Raw genomic sequence first — 19,292 nt, 5'->3', positions numbered from 1 at the left:
CGGTCATTGGTATCCAAAGTATACGTAGAAAGTACATATGAACTTAGAAAAGTTGCATTGGCAGGCACTTGCCAGACCTGGAATCAATGACGCACGCTCATACTTGAGAGATTGGTTCTCTACCCACTAAACCACCACGACTTCCACTAAGTCACCACGACTTTGTCATCTATTTAATGTTTTTTTACGTAATAATACTTGTGTAATATTTTTGCCACACACAAATGCGGACTAATTAGAATCACTACTTTTATCCCTATGGTCACGTCTATTGCGGTTCAGTTCTCAGCGTTTTGTTTAGTCTGCTGTGCTTTTGCTGTTAAAGTACAAAAATTAAGCATATAGAACGTTTCTCTTCGGTCCCTTAAAATTCAATATCAGACTATTCAGATCTTTGATTTTGCTGACCCCGTAGTCGCTGGCATAAGGGACAGGATCCGCGTACGAAGTCGCGGGCAACAGCTAGTATAAACATATAAGTAGACTTATAGGTTCATATGAAAAATATATGATTTCATAGTTCCTTAAAATATTGAATTTGAGTTGCAAACTACCATATTTTAATACATAAACGTGCGTTGTTCTTAAAACAACTGTTTACTTTGAAAATTGAACGTGAAAATTCAAAATAAACAGTGTTTTAAGAAGACAGACGTGTATGTTGTAAGTACTAGTAGACCTTTACAAACAATTACAAACGTCGAAAATAAATAAGTTTGATTATAGTTTGCCATTCCAAAAGTAGCTTCCTATGGAGAAGAACGGGCAACAAACTCCATGGTTACACTTTTTAATATCTACTCTACATGGTTACTTTTGGGCCTATTACTTACCGTCATTATACAAGGTCTGGAAGGCCTCTTCTTTGGCCTCTATCTCCACTTTGATGTCCTGGTGTCTGGCCAGCAGGCGCTCCGCCCCCGAGACGTCGGTGGCCAAGTCCGGCGCTCATACGGGCAAGTCTCATTTATGTCAAAGTCGAGTCAAAGTCGAAGTCAAAGTCAAGTTGAAGTCAAAGTCGAAGTCAAGTCGAAGAAACTCCATAGAAACTCTTTGTCGTTATCGAACTTGGGTAGAAACTACTCACCATCATTATACAAGGTCTGGAAGGCCTCTTCCTTGGCCTCTATCTCCACTTTAATGTCCTGGTGTCTGGCCAGCAGGCGCTCTGCCCCCGACACATCGGTCGCCAAGTCCGGCGCCGTCACACGGGCTAGGGTCTCATTTATGTCAAAGTCGAAGTCAAATTCCAAGTAGAAGTCGAAGTTGAAGCCAAGTCGAAGTCAAGTCGAAGTCAAAGTAGAGGTCAAAGTCGAAGTCAAAGTAGAAGTCAAAGTCGAAGTTAAAGTCAAAGTCCAAGTAGAAGTCAAAGTCGAAGTCAAAGTCAAGTCGAAGTCAAAGTCAAAGTTAAAGTAGAAGTCGAAGTCAAGTCAAAGACGAAGGTAGGGGCAGAAATGACTCACCATCATTATACAAGGTCTGGAAGGCCTCCTCTTTGGCCTCTATCTCCACTTTAATGTCCTGGTGTCTGGCCAGCAGGCGCTCCGCCCCCGACACATCGGTCGCTAAGTCCGGTGCTGTCACTCGGGTTAGAGTCTCGTTTATGTCAAAGTCAAGTCGAGATCAAAGTCAAAGTAGAAGTCAAAGTCAAAGTCGAAGTAAAAATCGAAGTCAAAGTAAAAGTCAAAGTAGAAGTCAAAGTCAAAGTCGAAGTAAAAATCGAAGTCAAAGTAAAAGTTGAAGTCAATGTCGAAGTAAAAATCGAAGTCAAAGTAAAAGTCAAAGTAGAAGTCAAAGTCAAAGTAGAAGTCAAAGTCAAAGTAGAAGTCAAAGTCAAAGTAAAAATCGAAGTCAAAGTCGAAGTCAAGTCCAAGTCAAGTCGAAGAAACTCCATAGACACTCTCTGTTGTTAACGAACTTGGGCAGAAACTACTCACCATCATTATACAAGGTCTGGAAGGCCTCCTCTTTGGCCTCTATCTCCACTTTAATGTCCTGGTGTCTGGCCAGCAGGCGCTCCGCCCCCGACACATCGGTGGCTAAGTCCGGTGCTGTTACTCGGGCTAGGGTCTCGTTTATCTCAAAGTCAAAGTTGAAGTCACAGTCGAAATGAAAGTCAAAGTCAAAGTCGAAGTCAAAGTCAAAGTCAAAGTCGAGTTGAAATCAAAGTCGAAATCAAAGTCGAAGGTAGGTGCAGAAATGACTCACCATCATTATACAAGGTCTGGAAGGCCTCTTCCTTGGCCTCTATCTCCACTTTAATGTCCTGGTGTCTGGCCAGCAGGCGCTCCGCCCCCGACACATCGGTGGCTAAGTCCGGAGCTGTCACTCGGGCTAGGGTCTCGTTTATGTCAAAGTCGAAGTCAAGTCAAAGTCAAAGTCGAAGTCAAAGTAAAAGTCAAAGTCGAAGTTAAAGTCGAAGTCAGAGTCAAAGTCAAGTCGAAGTCAAGTCGAAGTCAAGTCGAAGTCAAATTCGAAGTCAAAGTCAAAGACAAATAACGAACTTGGGTAGAAACTACTTACCGTCATTATACAAGGTCTGGAAGGCCTCTTCTTTGGCCTCTATCTCCACTTTGATGTCCTGGTGTCTGGCCAGCAGGCGCTCCGCCCCCGACACATCGGTGGCTAAGTCCGGTGCCGTCACTCGGGCTAGGGTCTCGTTTGTCCAGGCTCTGTAGATGATAGTTTTAATTAACATACGCTTATACAAGCATACGCTAATACTAGCATCACTTGTCTATACTAATATTATAAAGAGGAAAACTTTGTTTGTTTGGTTGTAATGAATAGGCTCAAAAACTACTGGACAGTTTTTAAAAATTCTTTCACCATTCGAAAGCTACATTATCCACGAGTAACATAGGCTATATTTTATCCCGGTACGGGCAGTAGTTCCCACGGGACGCGGGTGAAACCGCGGGAAAACGGCTAGTTATATATGTAAGAACATATTAATAGCTAATACTAGCATCACTTGTTACTATATAAATATGTAAGAAAACCTTGGCAGTTCTCACGAGACAAGAGTGAAACTGCGGTCAACAGCTAATAATTATTTGACTGCCTCGTTGGTCTAGTGGTCGCAAGCGCAACTAGGGGGGTTCGATTACCGGGTAGGGCCGAAATGGCTTTGTGGGTTTTATGAACTTTCACAAAGCACCCCAGTGTCTGTAAGTTGGTGATTGTTACACCCATGCATCGTGTCGCACGTTACTGTCGGTGGCGCTTGTGCTCTCTCTCCGGTGGTGTCGGATTGTCGTCGCATCGCGCCATGAGAGTGGAGGCATACTGAGTGCACCGCAGTACAAGCAAACGTGCGTGCACTGTAATATGTCCTGCGCTCGCTAATCTCCTTATATGAGAACAGCTACCGTGGCCGAAATCGGTCTTAGACGTATTATAATTAAACTTACAGCAACTCCTGATAGGTATCGAAGTACGCCTGCAACTGTGCTGCTAACTCCAACTGTTGAGAACACTGGTCTGCTCGCTGGACGAGGGCTGTTAGGGCTTCGGTCACGTCTTCTAGTTTGACTGTCACGTGTTCTTTAGCGTCGGGGAACGCTGTGCCTAGTCTGTGGGTAGAAAGAAAGATTTTATGGTTAATTTCAAGTACAGTTACATAGTTATTTACAACACAAAAAAACTACCCTAGTAAAACAATAAAAAAACACTATATTTAAAAAGCGTGAAAGTGAAAAAATGAATATATTTTAAGCACGTGTCAAAATCTCGAGAAAAATTTTAAACAGATAGGGATTACTACAACAATTTCTGTTGTTCAAGCTCTATGTTTAACTTAACCACCACTTAATAACATTCATTTTTAATAGATCGCAACCGATAGTATTTACTGACGAAAAAATTCTAAGAAGAAATGATAATGGTCAAATCCGGTCCAAAGTCTTCGCTCAGGGATATTAAGTGACTGGGCGAAGACGAAATGTTTCAATTACGAAATTCTATTCATTTTATACCAGTTTCGAGTAATTTTTGTTATAGTAGCAACAGAAATATAATATCTGCGACAAGAGCAAATTATTAATGATAGGGTTTCGTTTTTCCCTTTAGGTACGAAACCATAAAAAAAAATATTCTTATTTATTGATAATTAAGCTAATGGCTAAGTGACAGCCACATGAGACGATCGATCATCAGGTTAAGCAAGGCTTGCTTAACCAGCGGATTACAGATGGGTGACCATTTTGTCATTACTTTAATGACCAGGTTCCGTAAGGCTTGGTCTTTCTGTAGATGGGGTAACCATCTCTGACTCTTCAAATCAACGGATAGGTTATAGAAAACGACGTACCTCTCAGCCTCAACCTGCAGTTTATCATGAGCAGCCTTAATAGCATCTAAATCAGCTTTAAGGGCATCCAAGCTCCTCTTCTGAGCATGCAGCTCATGCAAAGACCTCGGAGGTACACTCTGCCTGTCTGTCTGTCTGTTATGCTTTCACGTCTAAACCACTGAACTGATTTTAATAAAATTAGGTACAGAGATAAAGTTGACCTTGAGAAAGAACATAGGATAGTTTTTATCCCGGACTTTTGAAGAATTCACTTGGAAACGCGATATAACCGAACTCTACGCGGGCAAAGCCGCGGGCGGAAGCTAGTAAAGAAAATAAATATATAAATTAGCTTACCTCTCAGCCTCAACCTGCAGCTTATCATGGGCAGCTTTAATAGCATCTAAATCAGCTTTCAAAGCATCCAAGCTCCTCTTCTGCGCATGTAGCTCATGCAAAGACCTCGGGGGTACACTCTCGCTACCGAGGGCGGATTCCTTCTCGCCGACCCAGGCCGCTGTCTCTTCGGCTGAGCGGTCGAACTCGTGGACTTGACGGGCTCCGGCTAAAGCCTGGGGACAAAAAGATGCGTTAGGAAAAAGTTTTTAATATATCCTTATGTGTAAACTTTCGCATTAAGAATATTAGTGATGATGATCCTCCTAGCCTATTCTAGGCCACTGTTTTCATATTAGACTTAGTAGACTTTTGAATTCGATTACACAAAATATTGCAGTTTACAGCAAGTTAAATCCAACACTGAAAGTGTTGGATTAACTGTCAGAAAACTATAATATCACAGATTTTTCACTATTATCAGTAATATGTTTTTCCCCCCATATCGACAAATGTCATTTAACCATAAAATATGAATACGATAAAAGGATATATTTTTGACTTATTTAAATAACGAATTGCATATATGTATTATATTTTAATCTTTCAAATATAAAAAAACAACTGGAACAGACCAGATTATTTTTGCTAACATTACTGTGTAATATTGATTTCTGAAGCCTACGTGAATATTAGACATTAAATTTTTTATACATTTTTTCGTGGTTATATTAATATTATTTAATGCCGACGAGTATAACCACGATAAAAAAAGAAGTTTTGTTTAAATTACTGTTAGATATTAAATTTCATCTCACCTCCTGCCTAGCCAGCGCCAGTTCTTTCAGATCATCCCACAAGCCTTTAATGTCATCGATCCTCTGCTTCACCCGGTCAGCTTCAGGAGTATTTTCTTCTAGCAGCACCGTGCCAGCCTCGCAGACACCCTCGATCCTGCCCTCGTTGGCTGTTGAGGAAATGAAATAAAAATATTTTAATGGCGTCTAAGATAAAATAGATAAAAAGAAAGAAGATGGATCAAAATTGCCCCACGTCCTATAACAATGTGACGTATCTCAAAAAAAAGATAAAAATGTTTAAAAAATATGGCATACTCTCTAATTCATTTTTTTTACACCTTCATACGAAAAAAATGCTTTAATAATTGTTCAGGCGCTGTTATGAAAACATCGTTCATAAAACTATTTATGGACTATTTTATTAAATTATTTTTTTGTTTGATAGGGTATACCTCACAGGTGGTCCCATAATCATCAGGTCAGGATCTGATGATGGGCAGATAGAAATCCAGGGCAACTTTTGAAAGTTGTAGGCATGCGCAGGATAAAAACTTGACTATAAGGTGTATGTCTTATAACAATATGCAACAGTAAAGGTTTGGAGCTGACCTGATGATGGAGACGAAAGAAGGTCGAGGGAACTCGACAACCGAATATGTAAACTACTTCGTGTTTGGGCTCATATTATTTGTATTGAATATACCTTTGCAACAGTGAAGGTTTGAAGATGACTTGATGATGGAGAGCAGAAATAATTAAAAGTATTACGCACATACTAATGTGCGTAATACTTTTAATTATTTACACATTTCTGGTTCTACAGTGATATTAAATGCACTAGTCTTTCAATCACCATTCAACTTCGTAAAAGTCACTCTCTTTCTCTTATTCTCCTATCTAACTCTCTCTCACCCTGTAGCTGTGCGAGGAAGTTGTCGAAGGCTTGCTGCAGAGTCTCCACGTGTTCCACATCCAGCCCGTACTCCTCGCTGGCAGCCGTCGTCATCTGCTCGCTGGTCCACTCCTGTACTTATATCTAACTGTCTCTCTCACCCTGTAGCTGTGCGAGGAAGTTGTCGAAGGCTTGCTGCAGAGTCTCCACGTGTTCCACATCCAGCCCGTACTCCTCGCTGGCAGCCGTCGTCATCTGCTCGCTGGTCCACTCCTGTACTTATATCTAACTGTCTCTCTCACCCTGTAGCTGTGCGAGGAAGTTGTCGAAGGCTTGCTGCAGAGTCTCCACGTGTTCCACATCCAGCCCGTACTCCTCGCTGGCAGCCGTCGTCATCTGCTCGCTGGTCCACTCCTGTACTTATATCTAACTGTCTCTCTCACCCTGTAGCTGTGCGAGGAAGTTGTCGAAGGCTTGCTGCAGAGTCTCCACGTGTTCCACATCCAGCCCGTACTCCTCGCTGGCAGCCGTCGTCATCTGCTCGCTGGTCCACTCCTGTACTTATATCTAACTGTCTCTCTCACCCTGTAGCTGTGCGAGGAAGTTGTCGAAGGCTTGCTGCAGAGTCTCCACGTGTTCCACATCCAGCCCGTACTCCTCGCTGGCAGCCGTCGTCATCTGCTCGCTGGTCCACTCCTGTACTTATATCTAACTGTCTCTCTCACCCTGTAGCTGTGCGAGGAAGTTGTCGAAGGCTTGCTGCAGAGTCTCCACGTGTTCCACATCCAGCCCGTACTCCTCGCTGGCAGCCGTCGTCATCTGCTCGCTGGTCCACTCCTGTACTTATATCTAACTGTCTCTCTCACCCTGTAGCTGTGCGAGGAAGTTGTCGAAGGCTTGCTGCAGAGTCTCCACGTGTTCCACATCCAGCCCGTACTCCTCGCTGGCAGCCGTCGTCATCTGCTCGCTGATCCATTCCTGGACTTCTTCGCATTCTTGGACGAACCTGTGTAATAGGAGTTGGTTAATTTTGTAGAAAATATTAAAAAGTCCAAAACGGACTCATTAGAGCGTTAATAGTAGTAACTACCGCGACTCAACTTAAGAATAAGAATAAGAAATTTATTTAGAAAAAGGTACATTTTCTGTTATCATTAGCCCCAAACTAGGCAAAGGACTGGTCAAAAACATTATATGTATATCTGTCACATTTACGATTCTTGAGACAGGAATACTGATAAGTAGAGTAACAGAGTATTACAAGCTAAGCCGTGAATTAAGAAATTTCAATATATTAGTTTCAATATAGTTCAATATATTTTGACGAAACATGTTTTAAAACTAACGCTGGATAAAACAAAAAAATTGGGACGAAATTGGTTCAGCCGTTTAAGTTCTATGGTAACGATATAAAACGGGAAGACACCCTATTTTTATATTATATTGTTAAACTTATAACGCCTCTCTTTTTATGACTTAGATATAAATTGGACATAAAAACTCCACGAATGATACGATCACACCTCACACCCAATATTAAATTTAGTAAAACATAAAAGAAAAACATTGTATAGGTATTTTAAACTTACTACATTGGTAAAATACACATTAAAAACCTGGGTTTACTTACTTGAAGTATTTCAAGCTCTGCTGTAATCGTTGCTGTCTCTTAGCCGACAATAGTTTCATGTCTTCGTACGTAGCTTTGAGTTCGTCTATTCTCTTCTGTAGTTGTTCACTGTCTATGGTTGGCCGGTCCTGTTTTAAAAGGTATAACAAATAAGTAAGTGTATAAAGAATTTTGGTGTAAGGTTCGGAAGTTATTAAAACAGAGCGGATAATTTTTAAACAATCTAAATAGCACACAGTAATACATAAATAAATAGAAAACTTAAAACTTATTAAAAGCCTCAACAAATTCGTAACTATTTACCTAATTATCTTTAAGTTCGAAAAAAATAACGAAAATCAGTCGCGCTTTCACGCCAAAATTACTGAACCGATTTAAATTAAATTAAGTACAGAGATAATTGAAAGCCTGAAAAGGCCGTAGGCATAACTATATTTATTGAAATACGAGAAGTCGTTCCCTGGAGACCGCAAATAACACAAAAGCATTTATATTTGTAGCAGGAGTAGTCTTCACCTAGGGTGGAGCCACGAGGAACAGCCAGATCATAGTACTACCTTTTAACTGCCTCGTTGGTCTAGCTGTCGTAAGCGCGGCTGCTAACCACGAGGTCTCGGGTTCAAATCCCGAGTCAGGCCGAAATCGCTTTGTGGGTTTTAGAAACATACACAAAGCAGCCCGGAGCCTGGAAGTTGGTGATTGATACACCCGTGCATCGGAGAGCACGTTTAGTAAATGTCAGTCCTGCGCCTGATCTCTCTCCGGTGGTGTCGGATTGCCGTCCCATCGGGCTATTGAGATATAGAGTATCGGGATATAGAGTGAAGGAATAGTGAGCTGATCTCCTTGCATGAGAACAGCCGATAATCGGCTAGGAGGACTTCAGTAGTACCTTCAACCCAGCAGCAGCTTTATCCAGCTTAGCAAGCGTAGCATCAGCCCCCGTGAGGTCTCGCTGCGCGGCGTCCAGGCGGCGCGCGAGGGCTAGCGCCGACTCCTCGTCACGTCCTACATCACCTGATACCAGGACTATGCGGCGTTCTAGCAGCCAGGCTTCGGCTTCTGATATTTCTGAGAGTAGCTAGAAGAGAAAGGGAAAGTTAATACGGTTGAAAATGTTTTATTTACTGGATAGTTTATGTACACAGTTACACACAGAAATTAGTCGCACGATTCTGCAATTTTACTTAAACGACATACGATTCACATCCGACTGAGATCCAATTACTATTGAAGCATATCTGGCATTCCACTATCTTTTCTTTTAAATGATTTACGATTGCAATATTATTCTAGAGCAGACTACTATATTGACCAAATGACGCTATTCAATTTTAACATTAACTTAGCAGGATCGGGCCCCAGGCAAAAGCACAATTTATTTCATAAGAAATCCCTTCCAAAAAGCCTGTTATGGGATTGTTAGAATCAAATGTTTTCTTACCTATATGATTGTAAATATTCTAAATATTTTGTACAGTATTGGAAAAAGTATAAAAAAGGTTCGTTACTTGACTTATGAGACATTTTTTTTCAATGGCTGTGGATTATCATAGTGATAAAAACCAAATCTCAGAAAGACGCCGATTTTGCCCTAATTTTAGGCCAAGCTTTTACTTAACATTGCTACTATGAAGTACGAGCAAGCATTACTACAGTATAACTGGTAGAAGGTTGAACATTGAACAGAATCCCTAAAATTGGGACAGAATAAATAAGTAATAGATAATAATGATGAGTAGATGATGATGAGCCTACCTGCAGCAGCGCAGCAGTATCGCGTATATGCGCAGTCCTGGCAGCGGCAGCATCCAGCAGCGCTCGCAGGGCTGCGCTGAGGTCGCGGGCGCGGGCCTCCAGGGTGCTCCATGCGAAGTGACCGCGACGAGAGAGTTGGCTCGCTCGCCCTATTAGGGCTTTTATTATTGGCTCTCTAGAGGAAAAATGATGGGAATAAGCCCAAATATATTTTAAAAAAAAACGTAACAATTGAAAACTTCTAAAAACATATAAAAGAACATGCGAATTAAAAATATCTTCAAAATTATTTAATTTTGTTTGCCTTGCAAAAACTATATATGAAACGAGTATCAAATACTATGTATTTATATATACTTTGAATTGAGAATGAGTACCTCCTCTAGTAGTCAAACATCTGGTACTAAGGTCGGTTACATGATTATAAATGCAACTTACAGGAGAAAAAGGTTTTTTTAACACATTCATAGGACACATCGTTTACAAAAAAAATGTAGGTATATTGCCTAAACTTATTATCCGAATTTTAAAGTCTCACAAATCTTACCTAGCCAAGAGTTCAGCTTCCAAAGCGAGATGTTTCTTAAGCATCGCCTGTGACTCGGCGAGCGTCGAACCCGCGTCCTCTTGGCGCACTGCAGCTTCGCGTTCACGTAACCTGTGTTCAATTAAATATATGATGTAGATGACTGTCTGTTTATATAGTACATCAATTTACATGCATATAATCTATACTAATATCCTCATATATAAAAGTTAATTTTTGTTGTAATTTTATAACTCAAGAACGGGCTCACTTATCCAAATGTTAAGGACTTGTTCGGACTATCTAGTAGATGGTTTTCTAAAGCCATGGCAAAAGTTATATTTTTTCCCTTTCAGTGCAAAAACAAATTGAGAATCTCCTGCTAAGTTAATAAGTTCCCTGTCCCATGTGTCATATGTGATACACACCGGTTGTTTAACTCTTTTGTCTGCATGACGGACGTGGTTAAATTAATAAAATTACTAACAACATTTGAAATCAATATTCTCTCTATCGCTTTAAGGTTGGCTGTAAGAGAACCCAATTCTGCTTTAAGCGCGCCGTTGTACATAAACTGTCTGTATTTATTGTGTATTTTATAATATGAAGTGTGCATTATTTTATTTGGATTTAAAAATATAGATCTCATAATACTTTTCAATCAGAAATAAAATATTGTTGAAATATATATTTTTGAAATAATTGTAATTGTAAATACATTATTTATTAATATTATTACATACCATCTGAACTCTTCATCAGCATCTCTGTCCCATCTGTGCAGTAACGCAGCATCCTCCAAGTTGTCGCGACGGATCTGCATCGGCTCTTGTAGTTGGCGGTACCTTTTAAGTACAAGAATAATTAGGGAACAATTTAATTTATGTGTTTGGTTCGTGAGTATAATGTAATTAGTTCTATGAGGGCGGGTTTTAACGATTAATTGATAGATTTGATTTACGATTTAATGAAAAAGCAAATAAAAAATTAAGGACCACAACGTATTACGTAAGTATTTACAATGTATCACAATCACATAAATTCTACGTACGTTTGTTCAAGTTAAAACTCTGTAATTGATTTTGACAAAACATTTGTACTATTTATGAAACAATACTTAATTTTTTTTTATTGCCAATTCTAAAGCGTTCAACAAAAGTTAATTGTTTTTTTAGTTAAAATATATTTTGGAAATGATTTGACAATTAAAAAATATTAAGAAGTTTATTGGTAAATACTACTTATAATTGTGGAACTAACTTCAACTAACAATTCTATAGAGCTTTTACAGGCCATTTTGATACAATAATAATAATTTTGGTATTCTAACGCCAACACTCACCTCTTAACAGCCTGATCAGCCTTACTCAGAATCTCTTCAGCCATAAAATGGTTGCTATCAGCCAGCTGTCTAGCGTTGTCAGCCAGTTGCGTCGCGTAGTCCGCTTTACTTGACACTTGCTGTTCTAAGCGCGAGTGACGTTTGAGGAGGGCTGTTACTGAGGCTAGGTCTTTGCCTGTGTAGGGAAATTTTTAGGTTTTATTACTGGGAAATATGTTACTGTAAAGGATATCACTACTCATATAAAAAAAATGAAACAAGCTGAATGATTTCTTAAAGATATTTCACCAACGAGTTAAACGTCTGATTAAGGTACCTAAACAACTGTTTATCATAAATTAAGTTCTCCATGATAAAGTACTCCTCTGGCTCCTGCTGTGTGTGCAGCATGAGGGAGTGTCAGACTAAAACCCACCATGTTCCTTCTTAAGCCCTTTATGTACCAGGGCCGCGGTAACTCGCGCGAATAATCCCGTAGCCCCGGCAGGCGTTGGTCCTGCTGGGCCCCACTGGGGTTGTCGAGGAAGGCCTTAGGCGTTTTATACGGACTGGGTTCTTACGGAATACGGGTGGAACCCCGGATAATAGGTAGTATGCTCTACTCATACCGTGGTCCTCGCTCAGCAGTTGAGCCTCGACGTCGTCCAGCCAGGCGGTGAAGTCGTCTAAGCCTCGGAGGTACACGCTACACTCATACATGTGCTATGCTCATACCGTGGTCCTCGCTGAGCAGTTGAGCCTCTACGTCGTCCAGCCAGGCTGTGAAGTCATCTAAGCCTCGGAGGTACACTACACTCATACATATGTTATGCTCATACATGTGCTATGCTCATACCGTGGTCCTCGCTGAGCAGTTGAGCCTCTACGTCGTCCAGCCAGGCTGTGAAGTCGTCTAAGCCTCGGAGGTACACGCTACACTCATACATATGTCATGCTCATACATGTGCTATGCTCATACCGTGGTCTTCACTCAGCAGTTGAGCCTCTACGTCGTCCAGCCAGGCTGTGAAGTCGTCTAAGCCTCGGAGGTACACGCTACACTCATACATATGTCATGCTCATACATGTGCTATGCTCATACCGTGGTCTTCACTCAGCAGTTGAGCCTCTACGTCGTCCAGCCAGGCTGTGAAGTCGTCTAAGCCTCGGAGGTACACGCTACACTCATACATATGCTATGCTCATACATGTGCTATGCTCATACCGTGGTCCTCGCTCAGCAGTTGAGCCTCTACGTCGTCCAGCCAGGCGGTGAAGTCGTCTAAGCCTCGGAGGTACACGCTACACTCATACATATGTTATGCTCATACATGTGCTATGCTCATACCGTGGTCCTCGCTGAGTAGCTGAGCCTCTACGTCGTCCAGCCAGGCTGTGAAGTCGTCTAAGCCTCGGAGGTACACGCTACACTCATACATATGTCATGCTCATACATGTGCTATGCTCATACCGTGGTCCTCGCTCAGCAGTTGAGCCTCTACGTCGTCCAGCCAGGCGGTGAAGTCGTCTAGGCCTCGGAGGTACACGCTACACTCATACATGTGCTATGCTCATACATGTGCTATGCTCATACCGTGGTCCTCGCTGAGCAGTTGAGCCTCTACGTCGTCCAGCCAGGCGGTGAAGTCGTCTAGGCCTCGGAGGTACACGCTACACTCATACATGTGCTATGCTCATACATGTGCTATGCTCATACCGTGGTCCTCGCTGAGCAATTGAGCCTCTACGTCGTCCAGCCAGGCGGTGAAGTCGTCTAAGCCTCGCGGGTACACGCTACACTCATACATATGCTATGCTCATACATGTGCTATGCTCATACCGTGGTCCTCGCTGAGCAGTTGAGCCTCTACGTCGTCCAGCCAGGCGGTGAAGTCGTCTAAGCCTCGCGGGTACACGCTACACTCATACATATGCTATGCTCATACATGTGCTATGCTCATACCGTGGTCCTCGCTGAGCAGTTGAGCCTCTACGTCGTCCAGCCAGGCGGTGAAGTCGTCTAAGCCTCGCGGGTACACGCTACACTCATACATATGCTATGCTCATACATGTGCTATGCTCATACCGTGGTCCTCGCTCAGCAGTTGAGCCTCGACGTCGTCCAGCCAGGCTGTGAAGTCGTCTAAGCCTCGGAGGTACACTCGCGCTTGGTATGCCTCTTGGAGACGGGAGCGACGGAGTTTTGCTGCTGCCTGTTAAATAAAAAATCAATTTAACATAAGTTTTTAATTATACAAGAATTTTTGTTAAGACGCCAACAGGTCAGCCTGATCGAATCTGTCAAATTTTCAATCCAATCGAACATTAACCTTCCTCTATTGTAATAAGGTTGAAAATCTATTGAAGACATTTGACAGACTGAGGTAGTATTATGTGCTGTCGTTTGTACATAGGGGGAGTACATAAGGATGTAAATAGGGGAATGTACCTCTATAAATAAAGGGAGTTTATGAAGGAGCACATATATGAGGGAGTGCAGAAGGGAGTACATATATTGTATTTACCTGTAATTCTCGCCATTGGTTTTCTAGTTCTTCAACGTGTTTCGCAATTTCTTGGGACGCGTAGTGTTTGGCTTCTGCAAATAAAAAATATATATGAAGAAGACGTTGATAAATGTATTATTTATTTTTTTATTGGTCTTTTAGCGAATCAGTTTCATTGCTTACTAATATTATAAACATGAAATTAACTAAGTTTGTCTGATGCGCTTTCACAATGAAAATACTGTATGGATTAAATAACAAAAAATTTTTTATGGTCGTGGTGACCTAGTGGGTAAAGGACCAACCTCTCAAGTATGAGGGCGCGGGTTCGATCCCAGGTCAGGCAAGTACCAATGCAACTTGTCTAAGTTTGTATGTACTTTCTAAGTATATCTTAGACACCATTGACTGTGTTTCGGATGGCACGTTAAACTGTAGGTCCCGGCTGTCATTGAACATCCTTGGCAGTCGTTACGGGTAGTCAGAAGCCAGTAAGTCTGACACCAGTCTAACCAAGGGAGTATCGGGTTGCGCGGGTAACTGGGTTGAGGAGGTCAGACAGGCAGTCGCTTCTTGTAAAGCACTGGTACTCAGCTGCATCCGGTTAGACTGGAAGCCGACCCCAACATGATTGGGAAAAAGGCTGGGAGGATGATGATTAAATCAAAATTTGCGAATAAAGCCATTCAAAAGCACATAAACAACTATTTTATGAACAGAAATTTCTGTAGACGGTGAAGTTGGGCCTTGTACTGTAAAATATAGCATAGGTAGAAGTTACATTTACTGCCTTTAAACGTATAAATGAGTTATATAACTTACCAATAAGAGTTTCTCCATGGTTAGCGACATCGTCAATACGTCCTTTGTTGGCCGCCAGTTCTGACTCAAACGCAGCATGCTTCTGAATCTTGCTTTGTAAGTTCGATAGTTCTCTGCGAATAAATAATAACAATATAGTATTTTTAATATCCTTCACACAAGTCAAGTTTTCAGTCCAAATCTGAGCGTGTACTTTGGGTACTAGACAACTGGGGCTCAATTCTGCTAATTTTATTTAAGCGACATACGATTGATATCCAACTGAGATCCAATCATGACTCAATTACGATTGAAGCGTATGGGGCATTCCGCAAATATTTGAGTCGTAATTGAATCATAATTGAATTGCAATGGACTCTCATTTGAATCTTTGTAGTTGTTGCCATTAAGATTCTACCAAGAGTTTTAATGAGTGACTGAACTATTATTTTGTTTTAAACCATCCTAAATTAACAGTGAAATACCGCCAACGTCCACAATTGAATTATGATTGCAATATAATTGTAGGGCTGACTACTACACTATTGTGGAGACCAATAGACTGTATTGGAATATGATCTTATATTAGTAGCAGAATGCCTGCTGGACTATCGTAGGTGGGTGGCCTATATAATACACAGACACCCAGACTAAACAAAACATCTATGTTATGATGGAATTAAGGCAGAAAGTCTTGTGTCAATAAAAGTATTTTTTTTTTCTTAACATTATCAATTAAAAGACTGAAAATCATACAAAAGAGCACTTATAACAAAAGCAGTCTTACCTGTAATTCTGATCGTTAGCGATCTGCATCTTGAGTGAGATCCATTCTCTCTCGTGGTACAGATTGCGTAAGAATTGATGCAACTGTCGGGATTGTTCCAGAGTCTCTCCGCGTTGCTTGCATGACTCCTAGAGAGAATAGAGAGTGTTTAGAGAAATATTTATGTAGGAAAGAGACGTAAAATTATAGCTTGGTGTACTAATATAATAATTATTGTGTTTGTATGTATGGAATTTGTTACTCTTTCACGGTAAAACTACTGGAAGGATTTTGATGAAACTCGGCAGTAAGTAATATCTGTGATGATATTACAAGCCTTTAGAGTCTATTTATATATTTGTTTGCTTCAGCAAGCTCATCTCAGGCATTAAAACAAATACTTTCTGTGTTAAAGATAGCCCATTTATCGAGGAATGCTATAGCTAGCTCACACCCATGGCACTCGGGTGAAGCCGCGGGCGGGAGCTAATAACTTCAAAATCTTAATCGATTACTCTCACTGTCGCTTTTGAACATCCCAAGACATCATTTTAACATATTTCCTATTAAAACTAATTACTTAATACATGACTGAACTATTTTTACTAAATTAGAGACTGAATTTTGACTCCTCGTATCTCATTTGAGTTCCATATAAATTATCTCAAATTTTAATCTCTAATCGAATAACAAGAGATAGATTATAGAAATGCACCATGAAAATAAAACAAAATATAGTTATCGGCACGGATATTGAGCTCTCGGCGGAAGAGTGGGGATCGCTTTGCGCACTGTACACTTAAGGCAATAAACCAATAAATCGCTTCTGCGCAGGTGAAGGTCAGGGCTCAATATCCGTGCCGATAAGTATAACTTACCACAAGTTTATCCCTCCTCGCTAGTATTTCTCTCAATCTCTTCTCAACATATTCTCTATCAAAGTGATGGTCTTGCAGCATGCTGGCAGCGAACTTCTGCAGCTCGTCGACCCTGCCCAGTTGGCTGTGGAGAAGCTTGGAGAACTCTGCGTGCTTGCGGATCAGAGTGTCTACGGCTGTTGGAGAAGGTGGAGAAGAATGTTAATTAACTAATATTATAAATCTATTGATCCGATTAGAAAAATGATTTACTGTTTATAAGGAATTAGACCTAGAATTTAATAAAATATCTCAGTTGGCTGTGCAGAAGCTTGGAGAAGAGTAAGTCTACAGGTGTTATGCTGAGAATAAGGATAAGAAAATTAGTAATTTTAGATGTTTTTGAAAATGTTTTTAATTTGCCATGTCATCGTACGCTTAAATTAGACCAAAGTATGCTTAAATTAGAACTAGGTATTTTAGTTAATCCTTGGAAAATATACCAGTTTCTGATATAGGTATAGTTAAAAGTACGGATACCTCTAGTTTTAATACATATTTATATCAGAAATATCACTTACCATCTAAATTCTCTCCAAGATCATCATTGTTCAGGAACGCCTCTTTAGAAGCGAGCCAGTCCTCTGTCTGTCTCGCTTGCTCCTTCAGCAGTTGCAGTTGATGAGCCTAAGAGGGACAGAGACAACATTATATGCACTGTGTTTAGCTTAAATGCAAGGTAAGGCTTAAAAAATGACACCTAACTGCGTTAACAGCGGATACAAAATTGTATGTAATTTTTATCTTGCGTACCTTTTTTTGTGTGAATAAATGGTTTTTCTTTCATTCATTTTACGTAGCAAAATTGAGTATTTGACGAGGTCAAAAATGAAATCCTTAACCATGTAAAGCATCTTAGACAATTACCGTCTAACCACAAAAACTTTTAAACGTCAAACTTGTCTAAAAAAATGTCGGTATATGACGTTGAAATAAGGTCCATTTGGCAGCCACAATTTTTTTTCTGACAAAATTTTTAAGTTTTTGTAATAAGACCAATCCACTTTTCGTTGTTGTAAGCAAAATAAGTACACAGGTTGATATGAAAATTCTGGGTTCGCATTTTCATATCATTCATATCGCAGATTGCATAGAAAGTAACCGGTTTTGACAATTCTATAGAATATTTTTGACTGGTTGTCAAATACCGAATTGTAGCCCCGTAAAAATCCCCTGCTTTACATACCTGAGTCAAATACTGTTTCCTAGTAAGCCATGCGTTGTCCAACGTGCTGGCGAGCGCTTCGACCCGCTTGGCCTTCTCGGGAGCCTGCTCAGCCTCCTTCTGAAGCGAGCTGATGGCTTTCTGACGACCGTCGATTTCAGCCTGTAAGGGGAAATTGGTTGGGTTGAAGAAATTGTGATTTAAAATCAAAATCAAAAGTCATTTATTCAAAGTAGGCTGAAAATCAGCACTTTTTGAACGTCAAATATGAAAAGTTTATTGCTTCGTATGGGTAATCGTGTGAAAATCCTACTATTATTATAAATGTGAAAGTTTGTGAGAATGTATGGATGTGTGTTTGCTATTCTTTCACGTAAAAACGGCTGGACCGATTTGGTTGATATTTGGTATGTAGATAGGTGAGACCCTGGATTAACACAGACAATCACAAACATAGACGAACACTTTTTATCAACTTACCATGCGGGCGAAGCCGCTGGTGGAAGCTAGTGTAAAATATATTTTTGATATTTTACCTGAGTAAACATCGGATCTTACCATTCACTGTGTCTCAAAGTAATTTTAATTCAATATTTAATTCGGAACGTTCTTACAATTCAAATCTTACCTGATAAACTTTTAATCTAAACTTATAAAGACTTTCCTCTTTATATCGTTTATCGTTTTGTTTCTACTCTAAAAACTCCGAAACTACTGAATGGATATTTTATAATCTTTCAATGTCGGGAAACTACTATGTACCCGGACAATATGACGACTCGATGGCGCAATGGTCACCATGCCGGACTGCCGAACCTGAGGTCCCGGGTTCGATTCCCGGTTCGGTCGACATGTGTGTGATGAGCATGTTTGTTGGCTGTGGTCTGGGTGTTACAATATGTATATATGTAGCTATATGTAGTTTATCAGTGGTGTTAGCACCCATAACACAAGTTAATTAATAACTTACCATGGGGCTAACCGACCGTGTGTGAAAAGGTGTCCCGACATTATTTAATATAAACCATATTTTGTCCGGGTATTTACAACTTCAAAGACCTATGCAAAATAAGGTTTTTTTTTATATAAGTTACCTTCTTCTCATGATGCAGCTCGAGGAGTGCCTCAGCATGAGACACGGTCTCCGGGGCGCCGGTCTCGTCCATACGCTTCACTGCCTCCGATACCCATAGCTCTAGTTCCTGAAACACAAGTAAATTGTTCAAATTAGATTAAAATAAATAAAAGAAATAAAAATCAAATTAAAAATCGTTTATTCAAATTCGGCTACAAAACAGCACTGTTCAAACAACCGAAATTAACAAAAGACAGCCCCCAAAACGCCCACCCTTCATCACTTCCTATGTGTTTTTGTTGGAAAGATGAAGTGGCGGATCAAACTCCCCAGAAAAATATAAATAGTTAGAGAGTACACTTGCTATATTTAAAAATGTTTCTTGTTGGCGATAAACTCAGTCAGAATATACACAACTCATTTTCATGCGGTTTTTAATTATAGATATGGCTTAAGCTTAGATGTGGCTTAAGTGATTTTGGCAAATAAATATTTTAATTTGAA

General features: G+C 40.5%; 1 protein-coding gene across 1 annotated transcript in view; it reads right to left on the bottom strand.

Moving 5' to 3' along the window:
• The window catches only part of LOC110382949 (spectrin beta chain, non-erythrocytic 1), a 102,561-nt gene that overhangs the window by 20,275 nt on the left and 62,994 nt on the right, over positions 1-19,292 (bottom strand). Inside the window, exons 53-71 of the mRNA XM_064042871.1 lie at positions 18,808-18,915; positions 17,735-17,875; positions 17,070-17,175; positions 16,510-16,685; positions 15,653-15,780; positions 14,887-14,999; positions 14,083-14,156; positions 13,644-13,770; positions 11,579-11,753; positions 10,980-11,081; positions 10,258-10,368; positions 9,711-9,885; positions 8,845-9,033; positions 7,953-8,080; positions 7,189-7,328; positions 5,449-5,597; positions 4,652-4,866; positions 3,414-3,575; positions 2,524-2,672 (exon numbers count right to left, since the gene is read on the bottom strand). Coding sequence (XP_063898941.1) covers positions 2,524-2,672; positions 3,414-3,575; positions 4,652-4,866; positions 5,449-5,597; positions 7,189-7,328; positions 7,953-8,080; positions 8,845-9,033; positions 9,711-9,885; positions 10,258-10,368; positions 10,980-11,081; positions 11,579-11,753; positions 13,644-13,770; positions 14,083-14,156; positions 14,887-14,999; positions 15,653-15,780; positions 16,510-16,685; positions 17,070-17,175; positions 17,735-17,875; positions 18,808-18,915 — 2,668 coding nt within the window. The remainder of the gene's footprint in view (positions 1-2,523; positions 2,673-3,413; positions 3,576-4,651; positions 4,867-5,448; positions 5,598-7,188; positions 7,329-7,952; positions 8,081-8,844; positions 9,034-9,710; positions 9,886-10,257; positions 10,369-10,979; positions 11,082-11,578; positions 11,754-13,643; positions 13,771-14,082; positions 14,157-14,886; positions 15,000-15,652; positions 15,781-16,509; positions 16,686-17,069; positions 17,176-17,734; positions 17,876-18,807; positions 18,916-19,292) is intronic.

The sequence above is a fragment of the Helicoverpa armigera genome, chromosome 30 (assembly GCF_030705265.1).
Source record: "Helicoverpa armigera isolate CAAS_96S chromosome 30, ASM3070526v1, whole genome shotgun sequence".
In the NCBI taxonomy this organism is placed as follows: Eukaryota; Metazoa; Arthropoda; class Insecta; order Lepidoptera; family Noctuidae; genus Helicoverpa; species Helicoverpa armigera.
The sequence above is the reverse complement of the archived record's forward strand: the minus strand, read 5'-3'. Positions and strand labels throughout refer to the sequence as shown.